This window comes from Aythya marila (genome assembly GCF_965140915.1).
Source record: "Aythya marila genome assembly, chromosome: 3".
NCBI classification, from domain to species: Eukaryota; Metazoa; Chordata; class Aves; order Anseriformes; family Anatidae; genus Aythya; species Aythya marila.
This window is the reverse complement of record NC_139044.1, coordinates 7,406,120-7,423,352: the sequence shown is the minus strand read 5'-3', so window position 1 is coordinate 7,423,352 and position 17,233 is coordinate 7,406,120. Positions and strand designations below refer to the sequence as shown.

Below are 17,233 nucleotides of genomic sequence, written 5' to 3'. Positions count from 1 at the left end.
CTGAGTTACAGTGTTAAAAAAAAAAAAAAAAAAAAGAAAAAAAAAAGAAAAAGCTGCAAGAAGAGTAGTGAAGAGGAGAGAGGAGACAGTACAGACAGAAGAGTTGAGCATAGAGGGTGAGGTCCAGTGAAAGAGAGATTTAGGGGAGTGAGTGAGTCAAAGCTCCAACTGGTACAGCTTCGTAATTTGGAACTGGATCTAGGCACAGTAGGTCTGTTCAAAGTTTGCTCCATATTGAGCTATGACATTTATTGGTAATGTGGGTGTCTTTCCTTTTGGCATGGAGTTTTATGAAAGTTTAGGGCCTATGAATGATGAGAGTTACAACATGAATAAAAACCTGTACAGTGAGGCTACCTGTGTGTATCCAGTTGACTCAAACTGTGAATCCATGAAGTTCCTTTCAATGGAATTTCTTTTTATAAGTGGTTAATGTTCTTTTCTGTTATGAATTTTCTTGCTTTTGTCTAATGTTGGGACAGAAAATAGTTAATAATTTTGCACTCAGTGTTTGAATAATTTGAGAACAAATGTTGGGTCTGGAAGATGAGGTGAGAAATGTTGCCCCCTCTTTTATTTTTTTCATTGTGACATTTTAACAAAGACATATAGTAGGACATCTAATGCTTTTTTCAATAAATGTTGGTCCATAACCATTTCTTTCCCTTCTTTTAAAAACATTTCTTTCTTTTTTCTCATTTACTCATATAGTCTTTGTTCCTTCAATTTTTTCTGTAAAAAAAAAAAAAAAAAAAAAAAAAGAATATTATCTACCACATTATCTACATCTATCTATTTTGAGATTGAGCTTAAAAATGATTTTTTTTTTGAGGGGGGAGAGTACTGCTAAATTGTTATTACACATGAATTAACAAGTGCCAATGATAGGACGGCCAGATGTTTTACACCAGAAACCTTTGTACCTTCCAGCTGCTTTATTCTGCTTTGATGATGCAAAAGCAAATGTAGAATGAGTTAAATTTACCAATTAAGCCAGGCTTACAATTGTTTTGTACTGGTGAGTTATCTACAATATGAATATAAGCATTATTTTTTTTTCATATTAGGACAAAAAATCACCATAACCCTTAGAAAGTTTTCCTGCTCTGAAACCTGGCTGTGGGCCTGCTATCTGATGCAGGCAAGTACCCTGCTTCTCAGAGGAGTAGCTCAGTGTGTTACAAACACTTCAGGCTTCCTAAATTTTGAGTCTGTCTGCTTTCACAGTCTAAGCTGATTCAGCTGAACATGGTTCATTGCTGTGGAGGAGGGCACACCCTGAAACAAACAGGCAGTTTGCCTTTTTCAATCTTCTTAATAAAACATATAGTAAAGTAGCACATGATGAGACAAATGAAACAGGCTCGCGTTTGTCACATTGATAATCCATAATGCAAGGAAAATGTGCTTCATTGTATACAAAACCACAAACCAACACCTAAGCAGGAAGCTGCCCTAGTATGACCAAGTGTTTCCACACTGCCCACTCTGCTTATAGCTGGTGGGCCTAATTAAATGGGTAGACACCTCCTCTGCAGTGAGATTGCCTTCGATTTCTGTAATGATTTTTGTAATGACTGTACACAAAAATACTGTAGCCTGTTTGAAGGAATAATCAATCCCATAAACTCTGGACTGAAGAGAGCAAGAAGGTAGTTTTAAATGTTCTCTGTATTTTTTTTCTTTGTACTATTGCTATATAATCAACAGTTTTGTATTTCATTTTTAAATGGCTGGAAAAAGCCCTTATTACTGTCCTTACCATGTATTCTTCTAAAGGGTCACAATTATTATTCCCATTTGTGTTTGTTTTTTTTTTTTTTTTAATGTACTCTTTCAGCTTCAGTTACTTTAACATAATGCCATCATCAGTATTTGGAATTTGCTGTTCTGATAAGTTTGTCAAAAGATGCCATACTTTTCATATGTAGCTGGTGAGGCAAAAGTACATTTGCTTACCTTTCTTCATCTGATTCATATACATTTCTAGAATTTATGACCAAATAATTAGAAGCAGAAGTTTTGTGGTGAAACACAGGCAAACTGCAGTTGCTGAGGGTGTTGTGCTGATATAAGAGTTGAAGTTGTGAGAGGTGCTGGGTTTTGGATGCAGAAGGTGGAGGTTAAAGTGTTGGTTACTGCAATTGTCAGACTTCAACTTTTGGCCACTGTTGTACTAATATGTGTGCAATTTATACAGAATCTTGACAGTCCCAATTATGAATGCTTCAGGGTGAAGCTGAATTCTCTCAAAGACAGTTGAATTATTAAGCAAGTTTCATAGCTGTGCCAGATTTCATCTTTTCTGACAATACAAAAGAATGCAGCAGCTAATGAAGGATTTGTCTGACCATGTTCTAAAAGCTTCCCGAAAGCAGTTGGCTGACTTTTCTTTGTACCTACAAGGGTTTAAAGCGACAGCTGATTGAGCCAGACAAAATTAAAAGCCTACAAGTACTCAGTTGTCAGAGTCCAGGAAAAGTTCTAAATCAGCAGGTCTTCAGGACGTGGAGTCTTGAAATCTCTGTGCACTGGGTTGAGTGAGATGGCAACGAGTAATATTGAAGCCAGTTTGCAAAGCTTTACATTTTCTGCAAAGGCACTGCTGAAGTAGCCTCTCCCAGTCCCTTCAGATATGAAGAAGGGAACCAGGAGGATGTTTTCTATTCTCTTTCAGGCAGGTACGTGGGAAAACCTGGTAGTCTTGAGGGGGTTGTCTGGAGAAAATACTCCAAGTAACAAATCTTAAATCTTTCTTAATAATAGTGTCGTATGTCTGTATGAAGACCCCAAAATGAACCAAGGGTTGTGCATCTGTTGGGATTTGCAGACTCTGCAAATAAATGCAACTACATGCTCTCAGATTGATAACATTATGCAAATTTTGAAAATTATGTTACAAGCTGAAAGGCCATTTAAGTTAGGAGTGAGTGAATCACAAGACCTCAAAAACTGCCAGTTTATGTCATTGCATAACGCTGCAAGATGTGTCCTCCTTGTTGTGTTTTCATTATGTGTCTGAGAAAGAAGAAGGGAAAATTGTGAGCTGTTCATAGGTATGGTGGATAGAAACACAAAATTAAGCAAAGTAAGTTTAATTTAAGAAAATAAAAAAATAAAAAATAAAAAATAAAAAAATTAAAAAAAAGAAGAAGAGAGAGGCAAAAGGAGAGTGTTTCCAGCTCCAACTCCAAAACCAGAGGGGAGTAGCTGGAACTATAGCTTTGAGCTGCTTCTTGGGGTCAAGGACTTTAAGCTCATACTGTTTCTTTCTTTAAATAAAAATATTTAGAAGGTGAATTGTTACAAGTTAATTCCCTGCTTATAAACACAAATAACCTTCAAATGTGATGTGATACATAGTAGACTGTTTTTGTGCAAGATTACTGTTTTATTTTCCTCTTTATTGTAGCTACATTTTCTTCTTTATAATATGGAATTTTAACTTTGGGGTTTGCTAGGATAAGCTTACAGGACTGTAACTTCATAATAAGAATGGTGTATCAGAAAAACACAAAGTACTTAGCCTCTATAGAAATAACAATCATTGTACAACGCAAGATGAGTTTGATCAAAAGAACTGTATTGTGTCACCTGCCGAGCTGGAAGCATATGGTTGAGAGCTGATGCAGGCAGTGCTGAGTTGTGTAGGGAAAAGTTTGCAACAATGCAACAACCACCAGCCTTCTGGAAAGGAATCAGTGATTCACAAATGACTCTCTGTAAATTAATACAAAGACTTACTCTACTATCTTTTTGGCAGAAGAGAGGAGCCAGCAGTTCTTGTCTCTGCTCTCCCCCATCATGGGGAGGAGGGTTGGAGGACAGATTTGACATGATACTTGATACAAGATACCTGTGACTTTGAGCAGCTGCCGTGCTCTCCGTTTCACTACTTAGCATGTACTCTGTGCTTAACACAATCCTGCAAAATAAAAAAAATCAGTATGACATTGGCCTTCTCTAGATCTCCAGGGTTCTGGGCCCCAAAGCAAACTGGGAGGAGAAATGTCATTATTATAAAGGGCAAAAAATGACAAACTTGGAGATAATATGAAGGTGCCACCTTAGAAAAGAAAATGAGAGCTCTTTATCAAATGTACTTGTCCTGTCTTACTTGTTTATGTAAGAAAATAATAATCAGTCTGCAGATGTCTTGCACGAACGTAAAAGTTGCATGAAAAATTTTATCTGCAGGATTTTAAATTAACCGTGAGGAACCCAAGGTTTATTATTTTCATGAGGAACCCAAGTTTTATTGTCCCTGTCAGCAGTTACAGGAGTGATGAGGCTGAGGAACAGTATTTAAATGTCTTGCAGTTGTATTAGTTTGTCCGTTTGGTTAAGATAATTAATTGATTGTTGTTTCTCTCTCCTCTCCCCAACCTTCTTGTTTTTCTTCTTCTCCCTTTCCATGTCTGTCTTCCTATCCTCCCCCCACCCTTATTTTTTCTCTTCCTTTTTTGCTCCTCTGATTGGCATCCTCTTCCTTGCTCTGCCTGTATGATACAGAAGCAGGGTGCCAATGAGAGGTGCTGCAGGAGCAGTCTCACGGTGTGGGAGCTCCAAGAGCAGTGCTCCCACACCGCGGGACCACTTGGTCAATGGTGGGACTGTCTCAGACAATCCAGGACAATTGTAAGCTATACTGTGTGTTACATAGGAATTGTGCTTTATTTCAGATAAGGGCTAACTTTTTAACTGGACCATATTAACTGGCAAAGAATTTATACAATAAGAAGTAAAACAAGCTTGCATAAAGATTGTATTTATGTTACTAATACAAAAGACAAAGATATATTTGCATTTTGCATTCTACTAACCGCTAACGTATGTCCTGTGTTTGCAGCTTTCATTTAGTTTGATTTGCATGACTCTACATAAACTGAAAACTTGTAACATACCTGGTGATGGAAAACCCTTTTAAGCAGGTTGAATGTGTAGAAAACAAAAAGCAACATTAGCATGTTTGTCTAGTTTTCTGTTTCCTTAACGTATGGGTTGTCTCACTTTCCGTGAGTTACCTGTCTCAGAGCTTGTTCCGAAGTGTGTTATTGTGCATCATTTGTAACCATATGTTCTGATAAGAAGTAAGAACTTGGATTTTTTCTTTTCAAACATTTTTATTTTGATTGTTTATTTCTTTACAACAACATGAGCCAAATTATGTAAGCTTCCAAAGTTACCTCCAAGCGGTACAAACCTTTGTATCATAAAGTGAAATATTAGGCATATGGTTACAAAATTTGCTCATGCACTTTTACATGCACACTTTTGCAGGTGCAGTGTAAAAGCTTTGAATGTGAATCTGTGTGGTATTTATGTGTAGGTGGGAATGATGCAAAATGTGTCTGGAAAAACACATCTTTGAGGTGGAGAAAATAACTTTTGGCTTATTTCAGCACAAGTTTCACCACTGTTTGAGTAGCATCCTTTGGAATATTCACTTTTACTTTCTCACAGCATTATGTCAAGTTAATGCATCCTAAATGTTTTTGGCAGCATGCTGATTTCGTCACAGTTGTCCCCAAGGCTTGAGCACATTGTGCCTGATATTTTCACAGTTCCTGCTAACCTGTTGAACTTGGGGTCAATTTTGCTTCTCCCACAGGTCAGCACAAAGCTGGCCCAGAGGTCTTTTGCATTTGTGTGACACTTGGTGAGTGTGGAACTGCAAGATGCCAATACTGTTGCAGTGCACATGTTCCCAACATTTCTCTGTCTGAAAGTGAGAAATGCTCTCCACAGCGAGGTGGATGTGAAATATTCAGGCATTTTGAGGGCTTTTTGCTGTGGGGGTTGTATTCCAGGAAGGATTGAAAAGGTATTGTTTCTGATACAGCTTATGTTATGTTACACAGGGAAAGGATGCTAATGTGTCCACCTGTTGTGTTCTACCTCCAGCCCCAAAGTTCTCCATAAGCTATTGGTTGAATGTTTATACTTACACAGTGAGCACAGCTGCAAAATGTGCCAGAATTTATGTAAGGAAAAATGAAACATAGAAAAGACTTCTGCTCAGACTTGATCGTAAACCCTGAGGGAAGCCTGAGAAAAGAGAGACTTCACAGAACATGATAAAATTGGGTTGGTGCTGGAGCCTTGGTAGTATATAGAGAGAGATCTCCCGAAGCCTCATGATATGAGGTACTCTAAACTTTTTAGCTCAAAGACAGAAAATTAGATTTTGCCTAAAGCGTGTTACAGTGTGTTCCTTGAAGCTCGATTCAGCAAACAGGTGAACAGGTGGCCGAGGGATCTTCCAGACAGTCCTGTCTATGCAGTGCATTGTGTATGACACATCTCTGTGCACTAGAGCCAGACTATCTGCAATAGTTACTTAAAATAACAACTTCACAAGATGTTTAGAACAATGAACTTGTTCAAAAATAAAGGCCTTCAGATTTCATTCAGAACTGATTGTACTTACTAATCTGCTTTTCTGCTTGTTTCACATTTGGAGACTAGAATAACACGTGAATGCAGTGACCAGCTTCCCTTACAGAAACTTGAAAATGGCTATCACCACCATATGTTCTGCAATACCCTTTTTTTTTTTTTTTTTAAAGAGTGCATCAGCATACATGTGAAATGATAAATATAACCACGCTAAGGCTTTTTCAGTGCTATGCTTTTAAAAATAATTCAGATTGCAATTGATATTTCCCTCTAGTTTTGTTTTGATTTTGTTTTTCAGTTTTGTTTTGATTTACTGTATTAAAAAGTAGGATACCTTCATGTTGAATACTGTTCTTTTTTTTGTTTTCTCATGATATTTACAAAATGTAAAGGAAAGCAGAAGCAGTAAAAGTTATATATGAAACTAGTGTGTATGTTGAGATGGGAAAATCCAAAGGTTTAGAATTCACAGAGTCTCTCCTTAAAGCTAGGAGTTTTGCAGCAGTTTTAGAGCTCTTGGGAGGCCCATTCCTGTTAGCTGGTGGAAACGTGCTTTCCAAAGCCCTTTGCAATTTTTTTTTCTGAAATGAAGTTCATTTTTTTGAATCTTGGGTTTTTAATTCTCTCATCCAAGCAAATGTACTAGTAGATCATCTTACCTCACTTTGACCTTTGCTTTCTCTTCCTGGGAGCAGTCCTTGTGCATTTTTATTTTTGTCTAGCATCCAGTTGTGTTCCCTCTGCAGTTAGCAGCCAGCTAAATGCACGCCTTAACCTCCTAGTCGAACTTTCTTACGCTTTTCCTCTGCCCAGCCCTGCTGGGCCCCACCTGTCACTTTCTCAGTGTCACGGCATTTTTGTCCATCTGTCCGTTCTCCAAACATCAGTGTTTGTTGCTTTCATGCAGCATTGTTTCTGAAGGTCCAATTCTGTTCCCATTGGCCTCAGAAGGGAATATTTGTTTTCCTTCCAACTTGCTACAGATGCAGGAGGCGTCTCTCTTCAGAGAGCGGTTACCCCATGTGCTGTAAAAACATGTTGGTTATCCCTATCCCATGGAATTTATCATAACAATTTTGTTGGTTTGCTTTTTTTCTCCTATATTTTCTATCTAAATGCATCTAGCTTTTTTTGTGTACTTTGACATCCTATTCTCAAAGATTGCATCTTCCTTAAGGTGCCCCACTCATCTAAAAGCCCATTCCCTGTCCCCTGCCCAGCTTTTGGTACGTCCAACTGTTGTTCTCTGTCCTAGTGCTGCCTGTACGTCCCACTCAGGATTTAGGCTCTTTCTACTCACTGGTCTTGGCCACTTCAGATAGCCTTACTTGTCAGGTGAGAGCGAGTGAGTTGTCACTTGCACCTTTTCTGCATTAAGACCTGTAAAGAGAGTGGGTGAGATTTGGTCAATTTAAATCAAATCTGGAGGCAGCTCACTGATTTATAACCATGCATAGTTGTGTAAGCATATAATAAGGTAATCATCAGTAACAGAAATATTATTTGCTGTATTCACAGTATCTTAAGGACTGAAACCCCTCTAATGTCTGACTATCTTACCTTTCCTGGAACTCATTCACCCCATAACATAACCTAACATAAGAACGTTTATTTTACATTACTGGAAAGAAACCGTTAATACTTGTATTATGTTTTAACTTGCTTTCCTTTGGAGGCAGGGAATTGTCAAGTAAGTACTAACAACACACAGCACAGAAAAAGCACAGATTGCTGTGAATGTACAATGTAGATTGTGTAGGCCACAAAGGGTAAATATATGCAGTGTCCTATAGTGCAAATTTCTTGTCTTGACACTGCCATCCTATTTATCAAAATAAATTAGGTCTAGTCATAGACTTGTTAAAAACAAAAGTCAAATTGATGCTGCTTTATGTTTCTTTAATCAAGGTGATAATAAGGCAATGAATGCGTATGTGTGTATATATACATGTGTATGTATATATGAATGCACACAACATTTGTGTTTATGTGTACTGTGAATAGATACATATATAAAAGTGTGTGTGTGTGTGTACGTTTCCAAATTAAATCTCATGTTTACTATCTAGTGATTATTAGTCATGCCATAGTGGTAGTGTTCTCTTGCTTTCATAAAAGTTTTTGGCTTGCTCTTGTCATAAACTTCAACAGATATGCCAAGGTAAAGAATTGTGAAAATGATCCATTTTAAAATTACACTAAAACAGAAAAAAGAGCAGGAGGCATACAGGAAAAAAAATCATTATTTTTATATGTGTTGATTCAAAGGCCGTAATAAATCTGGGCTGAAAGTGCTTTTTCTGTTCTAGCATTGCATAGTGTTTTTATTTTGCAAGAGAATTAAGTTTTATAATAATTTCCTCCATCCCTTCTCTACTGGTGAGTGCACTGCTATTTGGTCCAATTACCATTGATGGTTATGTAACACAACTTGATTGACCACTTCCAGAGAAAATAAAGGTACTTGTTTCCCTGTGAACAAAAAGTACAAGCTGTCCCTGTACATAAGTTGGCCTACCAGAGAACAATTATCAGGCTAAATTGCAAGCTGAACTAGGATAGAGAACAAGCATCCATTGTGTGAAACTCTTTAACAGTGCTTATAAGAATGTTAAGTTCTACCAGTTGCCATTCCTGTTAGGCACCTGTAAATAAAGAAACACATGGAATCACATTCTCCTTCACCATAAAGTGTGCAGGAAGCATTTATGTAGCTTCCTTTTTTTTCCCTTCCCTGTCCTATAGGATCCTGAGTTAAGAATATACCCAGTAATGCCAGGGAATGAAGTTTCTGAATTTGTAGACTGGTGCACTCTTTAATTTCTGTTTTAGTTTTTGCTGGCATGCTTGAATAGCATGTTTTGTGCCACACGGGAATGACTGATCAACTCTAAAAATGCTTGTGCATGAGTAAAGTGGTCAGAAGTACACCTAAACTGTATTAAGTTTCTTACTTGACTTTGTTTGCTGCTTACAAGGGGATCAAGGTAACTAACTCTTTTACTCTTTTAATGTCAAAAGATCTAATAATGTACTTTGCTAGGGCTTAGTGAGTTTGTTTGCTTGAGAAGTGGGTTGGTCTGTTTATTTTCAGTTCTGTTGTGTCTTTTTTAGAGCTCAGATTTTCAAGCTACCTATTCCTGCAATAAGTATTCTAATTACTTAGCAATATGTTCTAGCTATGCATTTTGTCAAATGTTGTCTTTAGTAGCTTTCATAAAAATGCAATTGTAGAAAAATCAGTTCCTGCTAAGCAAAAGGTATTTCACTCTTCTGAAATGATTTTTGGGGAAAAATAAATAAATAAATAAATAAATAAATAAAAATTAGTAGCAGTTACAGCTTAAGGACAAGAACAATCAAAATTCCACAGCATTTATAATGTGTATCAAGTTCATTCATTTTTGAAATCTTAAACTGCAATAATACTTTCCAGATTCAAGCCTCAATTAAATAAATTGAGGCCAGGTGTTTTGTTTTGGTTTTACTTACAGAACCCTGTTGTTTAACCCTGTCTCTAGAATCTGCAATTGGAGTTTAAAGGCATGCAGTGTTGTTTTTCATATTAATAACAGTAGCCATCAAGTGATGTCTTGAAGCAAGCATTTAATCATAATACCTGTTTTTATTATTTTGCTATCCCCACTTCTATTCCAAACTTATAGCAAGACCCATCTTCTAACTAACAGTTGATCAAACGTGATGAAAAATCTAGGCCAAAATTATACGGGCTAAATTCTCTGATAATCCAGTACAATTTTTATGGGTCTGTTCTGTTGTTGACAGGGTTAGAATTTAGCCTCCTGGATTTATGTTACCACAAAAGGGTAACAATTGTGCTCAAATTAGCCTAATAGTCATCCAGACTGGAGGCAGTGCAGCAGGCATTTGGTTTTGTTAGGTCATGAACTTCTAGAGGCTGAGCACCCTCTACTCCTGTTAGGTTTGTGCCTCTTCTTTTTTCTCGGAAGCATCAAGTCAAATACACCCTTTGCTGCCTCCCATATAATCATTTCTCTGTTAACTGTAGCCTATTCCCTTACAGTTAGTATATTCCATAACAGTAGGTGTTATCTGATGTTGAAACAGATGTTGTTGTTTGCACAATTTATTTTTTTCAGTCTGTGTTGTCTTTTTAGTTACTTTCAGCAACTGTAATTATATAAAGATGCTTCGCTGGCCTTAGACTTTTTAAAATTCACACTGATAAATGACTTACACAGACTAAAATGTAATAGTTGTATCTTTAATGTGATTTTGAGAAGATTTTAATAATGTCAAATCAAGGTTTTGTGATGGGGTTTCTCAGAAGAAGCGAAGTTGGAGGAAGGTTAACTTCAGATATAGAAAGTCTTTTAGAGCATTTCTGAAAGCAAAAATTTACTACCTGTTGGTATTCCAGGACTTTCCTATGGATTTAAATCATTAGAATTTGAAAATAAAAATTGGTGTAAGATGGTCTGTTCTGCCACTCATCCACAAAATCTACATGAATGTTATTTCTGCTCCCATCTATCAAAATGCATATGATTTTTGTTAGTTTATTATGAAACTCTAAAATCTAGGCAATAAACATGTAGTTGCAATTGACCATTTCTTGTTCACTTGTAAAACATATACTATGGTTTTACAGGATTAGTTTTGCTTTCAAATATACTGATGGTCTTTTTTACATATGTCTGTTTCAGGCCGCCAGTTAGCAGAGCTGCTCCTCAACCTGAAAAACTGCAAAAGAACAATATCAACAAAAAAAAGAAACTGGTTGAGGTCAGACTTAGTATTTATTAATTTGCTTTGGAAGTAATATGCGCTGGGTGAAATTCATCCCTATTTTGAGCACAGCTGAAGTTGTTTATAGGCAAAAGAAAAGGGAAAGAAACTTCTAAGTACTGTTCTCAGCACTGACAGCAAACACCAGAAGACGTGATAGCCAGCAACCTCTGGCAGAAAGAAAACTTGGATTCAGGGTTTTGAAGCTTACCTGTAACAACAGATCTTTCCACACCCAAAATTTGTGTATTATATTGAAGGACATGTACAGCTAAGGTGTATGTTCATCCGCAGCAGAACTCACACTCACTAAATAACCCTAATGGAAATCCAGTCAGAAATGGCACTTTTGCACATACAAAATCATGTGCATTATTTTGAATTACAAAAATTGCATTATTTTGAATTATGAACTTTGCTTATTTATCTGCGGACATACCATCTTCCTCAAACTGTAGGCCCTCCCCTCCACTCCCCTCAGCTATGTGGAACGTCCATGAAATATGCTGATCAAGGAATATTCTCTGGACTGTGTGAACAATTTACAGTTGCTTGGTCACTGTCATTCACATTGTTCAAAGTAAGCTGTAATTGTGTCTGGGACAGATCCATTAAGATCCATTTGCTATAACAGCAAATCTAACAACAATCCATTGACAAGCAGTATTTTTCTGTAGGAAATTTCCTTGACAATGCTCATTGTAAGATGAAATGTCTGAGACACCTCTGATTAATATTTTAGTTACAGAGTTGCTTATAGCCTGTCTTTGCTTCTCATAAGGACTTTAATGTCAGAATTTGGTCTATTTTGAAGACTTCAATTAGAAGTAAAGATATTTGTAAATAGCAGATGTTCTATATAGATATGAAACTATGATGCAAAGGTGAATAAAATTGGACCCTTTTTAGAGTCGCATATACTTATCAGGGGTAGATATTACTGGATTTTTTTGTTGTTGTTGTTGCTTTTACAAGATACTTGTGTCTTGTGCAATGACTTCTGGACTTATGTGATTCAAACTCTCTAACCTTCTTTTTTATTCTTCTGTTTCATTCTTATTCTTTCTTTCTGTTTCATTTGACTAGGAGCTGGCTTTAGACCATGTTTTTGGATACAGAGGATTTGATTGTCGCAACAACCTTCATTACCTAAATGATGGTGCTGATATTATTTTCCACACAGCTGCAGCAGGCATAGTTCAAAATCTTTCTACTGGTAATTCAACTTGAAACAGTACTTTGAGACAAAAATTACTGTAAAAACGAAACATTTCTGTATGAAAGTCATAGTTTCTTAACGTTCCTGCAAGTTTTTCACATTCTGCATCTTGATAAATAATGCAAAGTAATTTCAATGGCTATTTCTCCATCTGACAAGTTCTGCTATTCAGGTCATCCTGTAGAGCTATCCTACTCCTTTCAGGAGGTATGAGATTCTGTTCGGAAACGTGAGGAAAACTGTCTTATTTCTGCAGTTAGGCCTTGCCAAGATCCACACTGAAGACATAGGAATTGTTTTCTCAGAGGGGAGCGCCTGAGATGTGAAATGTTGATCATCCTTAAAATTTTAGGAGCGATAAAATTCACTTTTTCATTCTGAGTTATTTTAGCAAAGGCATACTCCGGGGAAGAATACATTTTGATGCAATGCAATGTGAGTAAACTGTTCTTTGGAAGGAGTAGAAATATTCCCTGACTTTTTGGGTAATGGGAAAACAAACAAACAAAAAACACCACACAACTTAGCTAGTTCTGAGTTGTAGCACCAACAACTCCATGTTCTCCATATATCTTAAGAAACAAAGCCAGTAATTCTGGCTTTATTCTCTTCCCTCTTGGTGCAACAGTGAAACAAATGAGCACTCAGCGGCTCTGCTACCGAGGAGAGGCAGAGACAGAAAAGCGGTCACATCTGCTAACCCTGGGGGACTCTTGCCCTAACGCAGCCTCTGACCCATAGAGCTGGGAAGCATGGTCTTGGCTTTTCTTTCTGGGCCATTCCCCTTGGGAGAACAGTGCAGAGCATAAACTTCCCAGGGTTTTCTTCTCCTCTTCGCTTCCCATTGACTACTTCAATTAAGCAGGAAACCTGGTCTGTGTGTTTGCCAGTTTTGTTTTTTTCTTGCAGTTACAGGTGGCTACAGGATGATTCTTGGACTGAGTCCTGGTTTCCTGGACATAGCTAGTTTACTAAATACTGCTTTTATATGTATGTGTTAGTGATTACATTCATAGTGCATTTGGTGATGGTGCCTGGGAATGAAAGCAAAGCAGTTTTCAACATACTTACTGCTCTCCTTCCAAATATCCCTTAGAGAGCACAGTATGAGCGTAGCATCAAGCTGCTTAAATGTTCTTGGCTTCAGTTGTGGTTCTTTCTTTGATACCGTCATAAATAAAACCATGTTTGAATTTTATTAGGTAGTCAGAGTTTCTACCTGGAGCATACTGATGACATTCTCTGCCTAACTGTGAATCAGCACCCAAAGTATAAAAATATTGTGGCAACCAGTCAGATCGGTAGGTAGATCTCCATATAATAAAGTTTTACTCAAGAATTATCAGGGGCACTGATTTATTTTGGGCTTTTCTGTGTAGGAATTTTACCAGGACTTGCCACTGTTACTGTCCTCAATTTTTTTAATTTGATTTTAAAGAGATAATAAAGCCTCAGGATTTTCTTATGATTTGAGTCTACCTGCAATAGTTTCATCTCTGATTGTGAGTCACTAGATTTTAGAGTTAACTGTAATAAAATGCTATTTCAGAAAGCAAGTTTTTATAAACTGCACTAAATCAACTCATTAATTTGTAATCATAAGATTTCCAGAATTCCCTCTTTCCTTCTTGTATCCAAGGCACTGTTTAGCAGTAAAATGCTTAGCTGTGAAAATACAATAACAAACATTTCCTGTGCAGAACTACAAAAGCTATACAGAAAAGGAAAGAATTAGAGTGAAACGTCTGCAGAATTTATGGCACAAATAAGGGCTGATCCTAAAACCATAAGTATTGAAGAATTTATTATTTAAATAAGGAGTCCTGTTAAATTCATTAGTCCTTTTCCAGGTGTAAACACTATGCAGAAATATGCAGGATCATTTGTCCCAAATAGGGTAATTAATTTAATGAAAAATAATGGAGTCATTTTACTCTGGAAGGATGCTCAAGTCCATAACTTCTGTAGTAAGTAATTTAACAATGAGACAGAAAAATGGTAGTAGATGAACACCGTGACAAACCATCTTTGCCACCTGTACTGAGTGCTGTCACTTTCAATTTGATTGTCGCGTAAACACAAAAATCAAGACAGTCAGAGCTGTGGTTCAAAATACTGATTTCTGTGATGTAGAACAGATGTCTGTTAAAGCCCCTTTTTCTGTCAGTAAGAGCCCATGAAATCAGTGTTTCTGATTTTCATTGATATCCTGTATAACTGTAGATTCATTTTAGATTTAGTTAGTAAATTTTAAAAACTGCATGCCTTTAACATTTCTTTTAAATGCCAATTTTAAAATGAAAAGTACTAAATATTGTTGCTATATTTGTGTATAAAAGACAATATACCCAAAAAAGTTCAACAATATTCCTGCTTATTTGTTTTGTTGATTTAATCCATATCCATTTTCAATTTTTTTAATTTTTTTCCTTCTTGTGCTGATGCTGGCCTTCAGCATTAGAAACATGACTTATTTCACCTATTGTTTTCCCTTGGTGCTTCCTCATTTGCCATTGCTCTCACAATGCAGGTGATATGACAGAATTTACAGGTAAGGCTGATTTGTTTGTGAATCTTGGTCAGCAGAGTTATGTAAAAGTCTCATGTTACCTCATTGTATCTGTGTGAATCGCGGATACAAGCGAAACATCTACAGACAATTTCTTTTGCATGATGTTCTTCATAAATGTTATGTTGTTCTTTTAGAGTTTGTCTTCATGAAATACAATAATTTCCCCCTGTGTTTTTTGCAAGTTCTTACGATTTTTTTGAGTAGTGTTAATCTTAATAAGTGTCTGTTTAGGTTAAATGTTCTCGCAAAAATGCGTATTTTGCATTGAAGCTTCTGACATGCTGAATTAATTCTCTTTTAATACATCTTTATACATTTAGGTACAACTCCCACAATTCATATATGGGATGCTATGAGTAAGCAAACAATTTCAATGCTACGTTGCTTCCATACCAAAGGGGTCAACTATGTCAACTTCAGTGCAACTGGCAAACTTCTGGTTTCAGTGGGAGTTGATCCAGAACATACTATCACAGTGTGGAGATGGCAAGAAGGTAACTCTTGAAAACACATTCCTTCAGCCTAGCAAATCTGAGTACAATTCTTTAGTTTTCCTTTCAAGCCCTTGGCATTGGTGTTCTTACTCCAAGTGTCATGGCTCCATAAAAGTTAAAAACTCACTGAAATGAGATAACAATGTGCTAGAAAATACTAACAAGAAAATGAATTTTAAATTTCTGTTATGAATAGAAGTAAATTAAGGAAAGAACATTTAATATAAAATTCTATAAAATTAAGGGAACTATTTTTTTTTTCCTCTGAAACTGCTTGGACTTGAAATTGTATGCAGTAGTTAGGCCTTTGGAAAGTCATTTCCAGAAAAGAATTATCACCTTTGGAAATTCAGGAGGGCAGAAGGGGAGGGTCTCAGCTCATCAGATGTTTCCCTGCTTTACTTCAAAAATTCCACAGATTTTTAGTTATCCCTGCACATACCTGTGCTTACTGCCTGTCTCCTCCACTTCAGGAGCAGGCATTACATTTTCCTAATTGCTGTGAGTAGTTATATCAAAAAGATGCGCTTAAAGAATGTCCAATGTCCCTGAACAGAGCAGGTTTCTCAGGAAATGCAGTAGTCCTACTGTGCTTTAAAGGCTTTTTAAGAGTAGTGGTAGCAATGCTGATCTTTTTGGCCTGCTTTTTCTGGAGCAGAAAAACTGGATTTAATTCGTGCATGTGGACTTTGAGCCCAGATCTCTGAAAGTGCTCTAGTAGTGGCTGTTAGCCTGATGTTGCCAGCATGCAGGTGCCTAGGTGTTTTCAAAGAGTCAGAAACACGAATTCTTGAGTGTCAGCTTCCCTTTGTGTTTCACTAGATGGCAATTTACTGATGATACTTAGAATTTCTGTGTTGTTATTTCAGTGACAAAGGAGACGAGTCATGCTATTATGGTCCTAAAACTGCCAAATGTAATGGAATAAGCAGGGATCAAGCACATTGCATGAATTAAGATGTTTCATACACAATAATGTTGGGATTTGCTTAGCTTGCAGCATCTGAAACAGTTTTCTAATCCAATACCAGGTCAATTTATTTTATAAAACCGTATCAGAGCTTAGTTTTGCAGATAAAATTAACTATTTTTATCCTTTCCTAATTATACAGGGGCTAAAGTTGCTAGCAGGGGAGGACACCTGGAGAGGATATTTGTTGTAGAGTTCCGCCCAGATTCAGACACTCAGTTTGTGTCTGTTGGAGTAAAACACATGAAGTTCTGGACATTAGCTGGCAGTGCTTTGCTTTACAAGAAAGGAGTCATTGGTTCCATGGAAGATGCCAAAATGCAAACCATGCTTTCTGTTGCCTTCGGAGCAGTAAGTTCAAATTACTTGCTACAAAATTTTATAATGCCTTTTTCTTAAAACTGCAAGTGTCAATTTCCTTTTGTTGAAATCCCGTGCAAAACCATGGGAGTTCTTGCTTAGTACTTAAACTTTTAATGTGATACTTGTACGCCTTTAGATATCCATGTAAGTTTTCTAAACCAGGTTGGGTTTCTCTGTCAGAGAACGTTTTTTATTAATGACGGTGCGTTATATTGTAATTTTGTGTATAGGCTCTGCAACCTTTTTTTTTGTTTGGTATGACATATGCTAGTGACCCCAACTGTTCAGTAAGGAACCGCAATTCTATGGTTTAGATTTCATAGTTACGGAAAACAATGCATATTAACAGTGAAAAAGCAGTGTTACTTTGTTAACATGGTCTGAAATAGCTTCTGCTTCATCCAGAAATTCCATACAAATTACCTTCACAAAAATTAAGCATAAAT

At 36.8% G+C, this 17,233-nt stretch overlaps 1 protein-coding gene across 2 annotated transcripts in view; it reads left to right on the top strand.

Annotated features, from left to right (window-relative positions):
- EML6 (EMAP like 6) overlaps nt 1–17,233 on the top strand; it is a gene marked incomplete at its 5' end in the record, with an annotated part of 125,500 nt that overhangs the window by 98,828 nt on the left and 9,439 nt on the right. The window contains 6 exons of one of the 2 annotated variants that reach the window (XM_082758241.1): nt 11,088–11,166; nt 12,256–12,385; nt 13,591–13,689; nt 14,919–14,939; nt 15,281–15,454; nt 16,567–16,775. In XM_082758241.1, coding sequence (XP_082614367.1) covers nt 11,088–11,166; nt 12,256–12,385; nt 13,591–13,689; nt 14,919–14,939; nt 15,281–15,454; nt 16,567–16,775 — 712 coding nt within the window. The remainder of the gene's footprint in view (nt 1–11,087; nt 11,167–12,255; nt 12,386–13,590; nt 13,690–14,918; nt 14,940–15,280; nt 15,455–16,566; nt 16,776–17,233) is intronic. The other variant, XM_082758240.1, reaches the window with a different exon arrangement.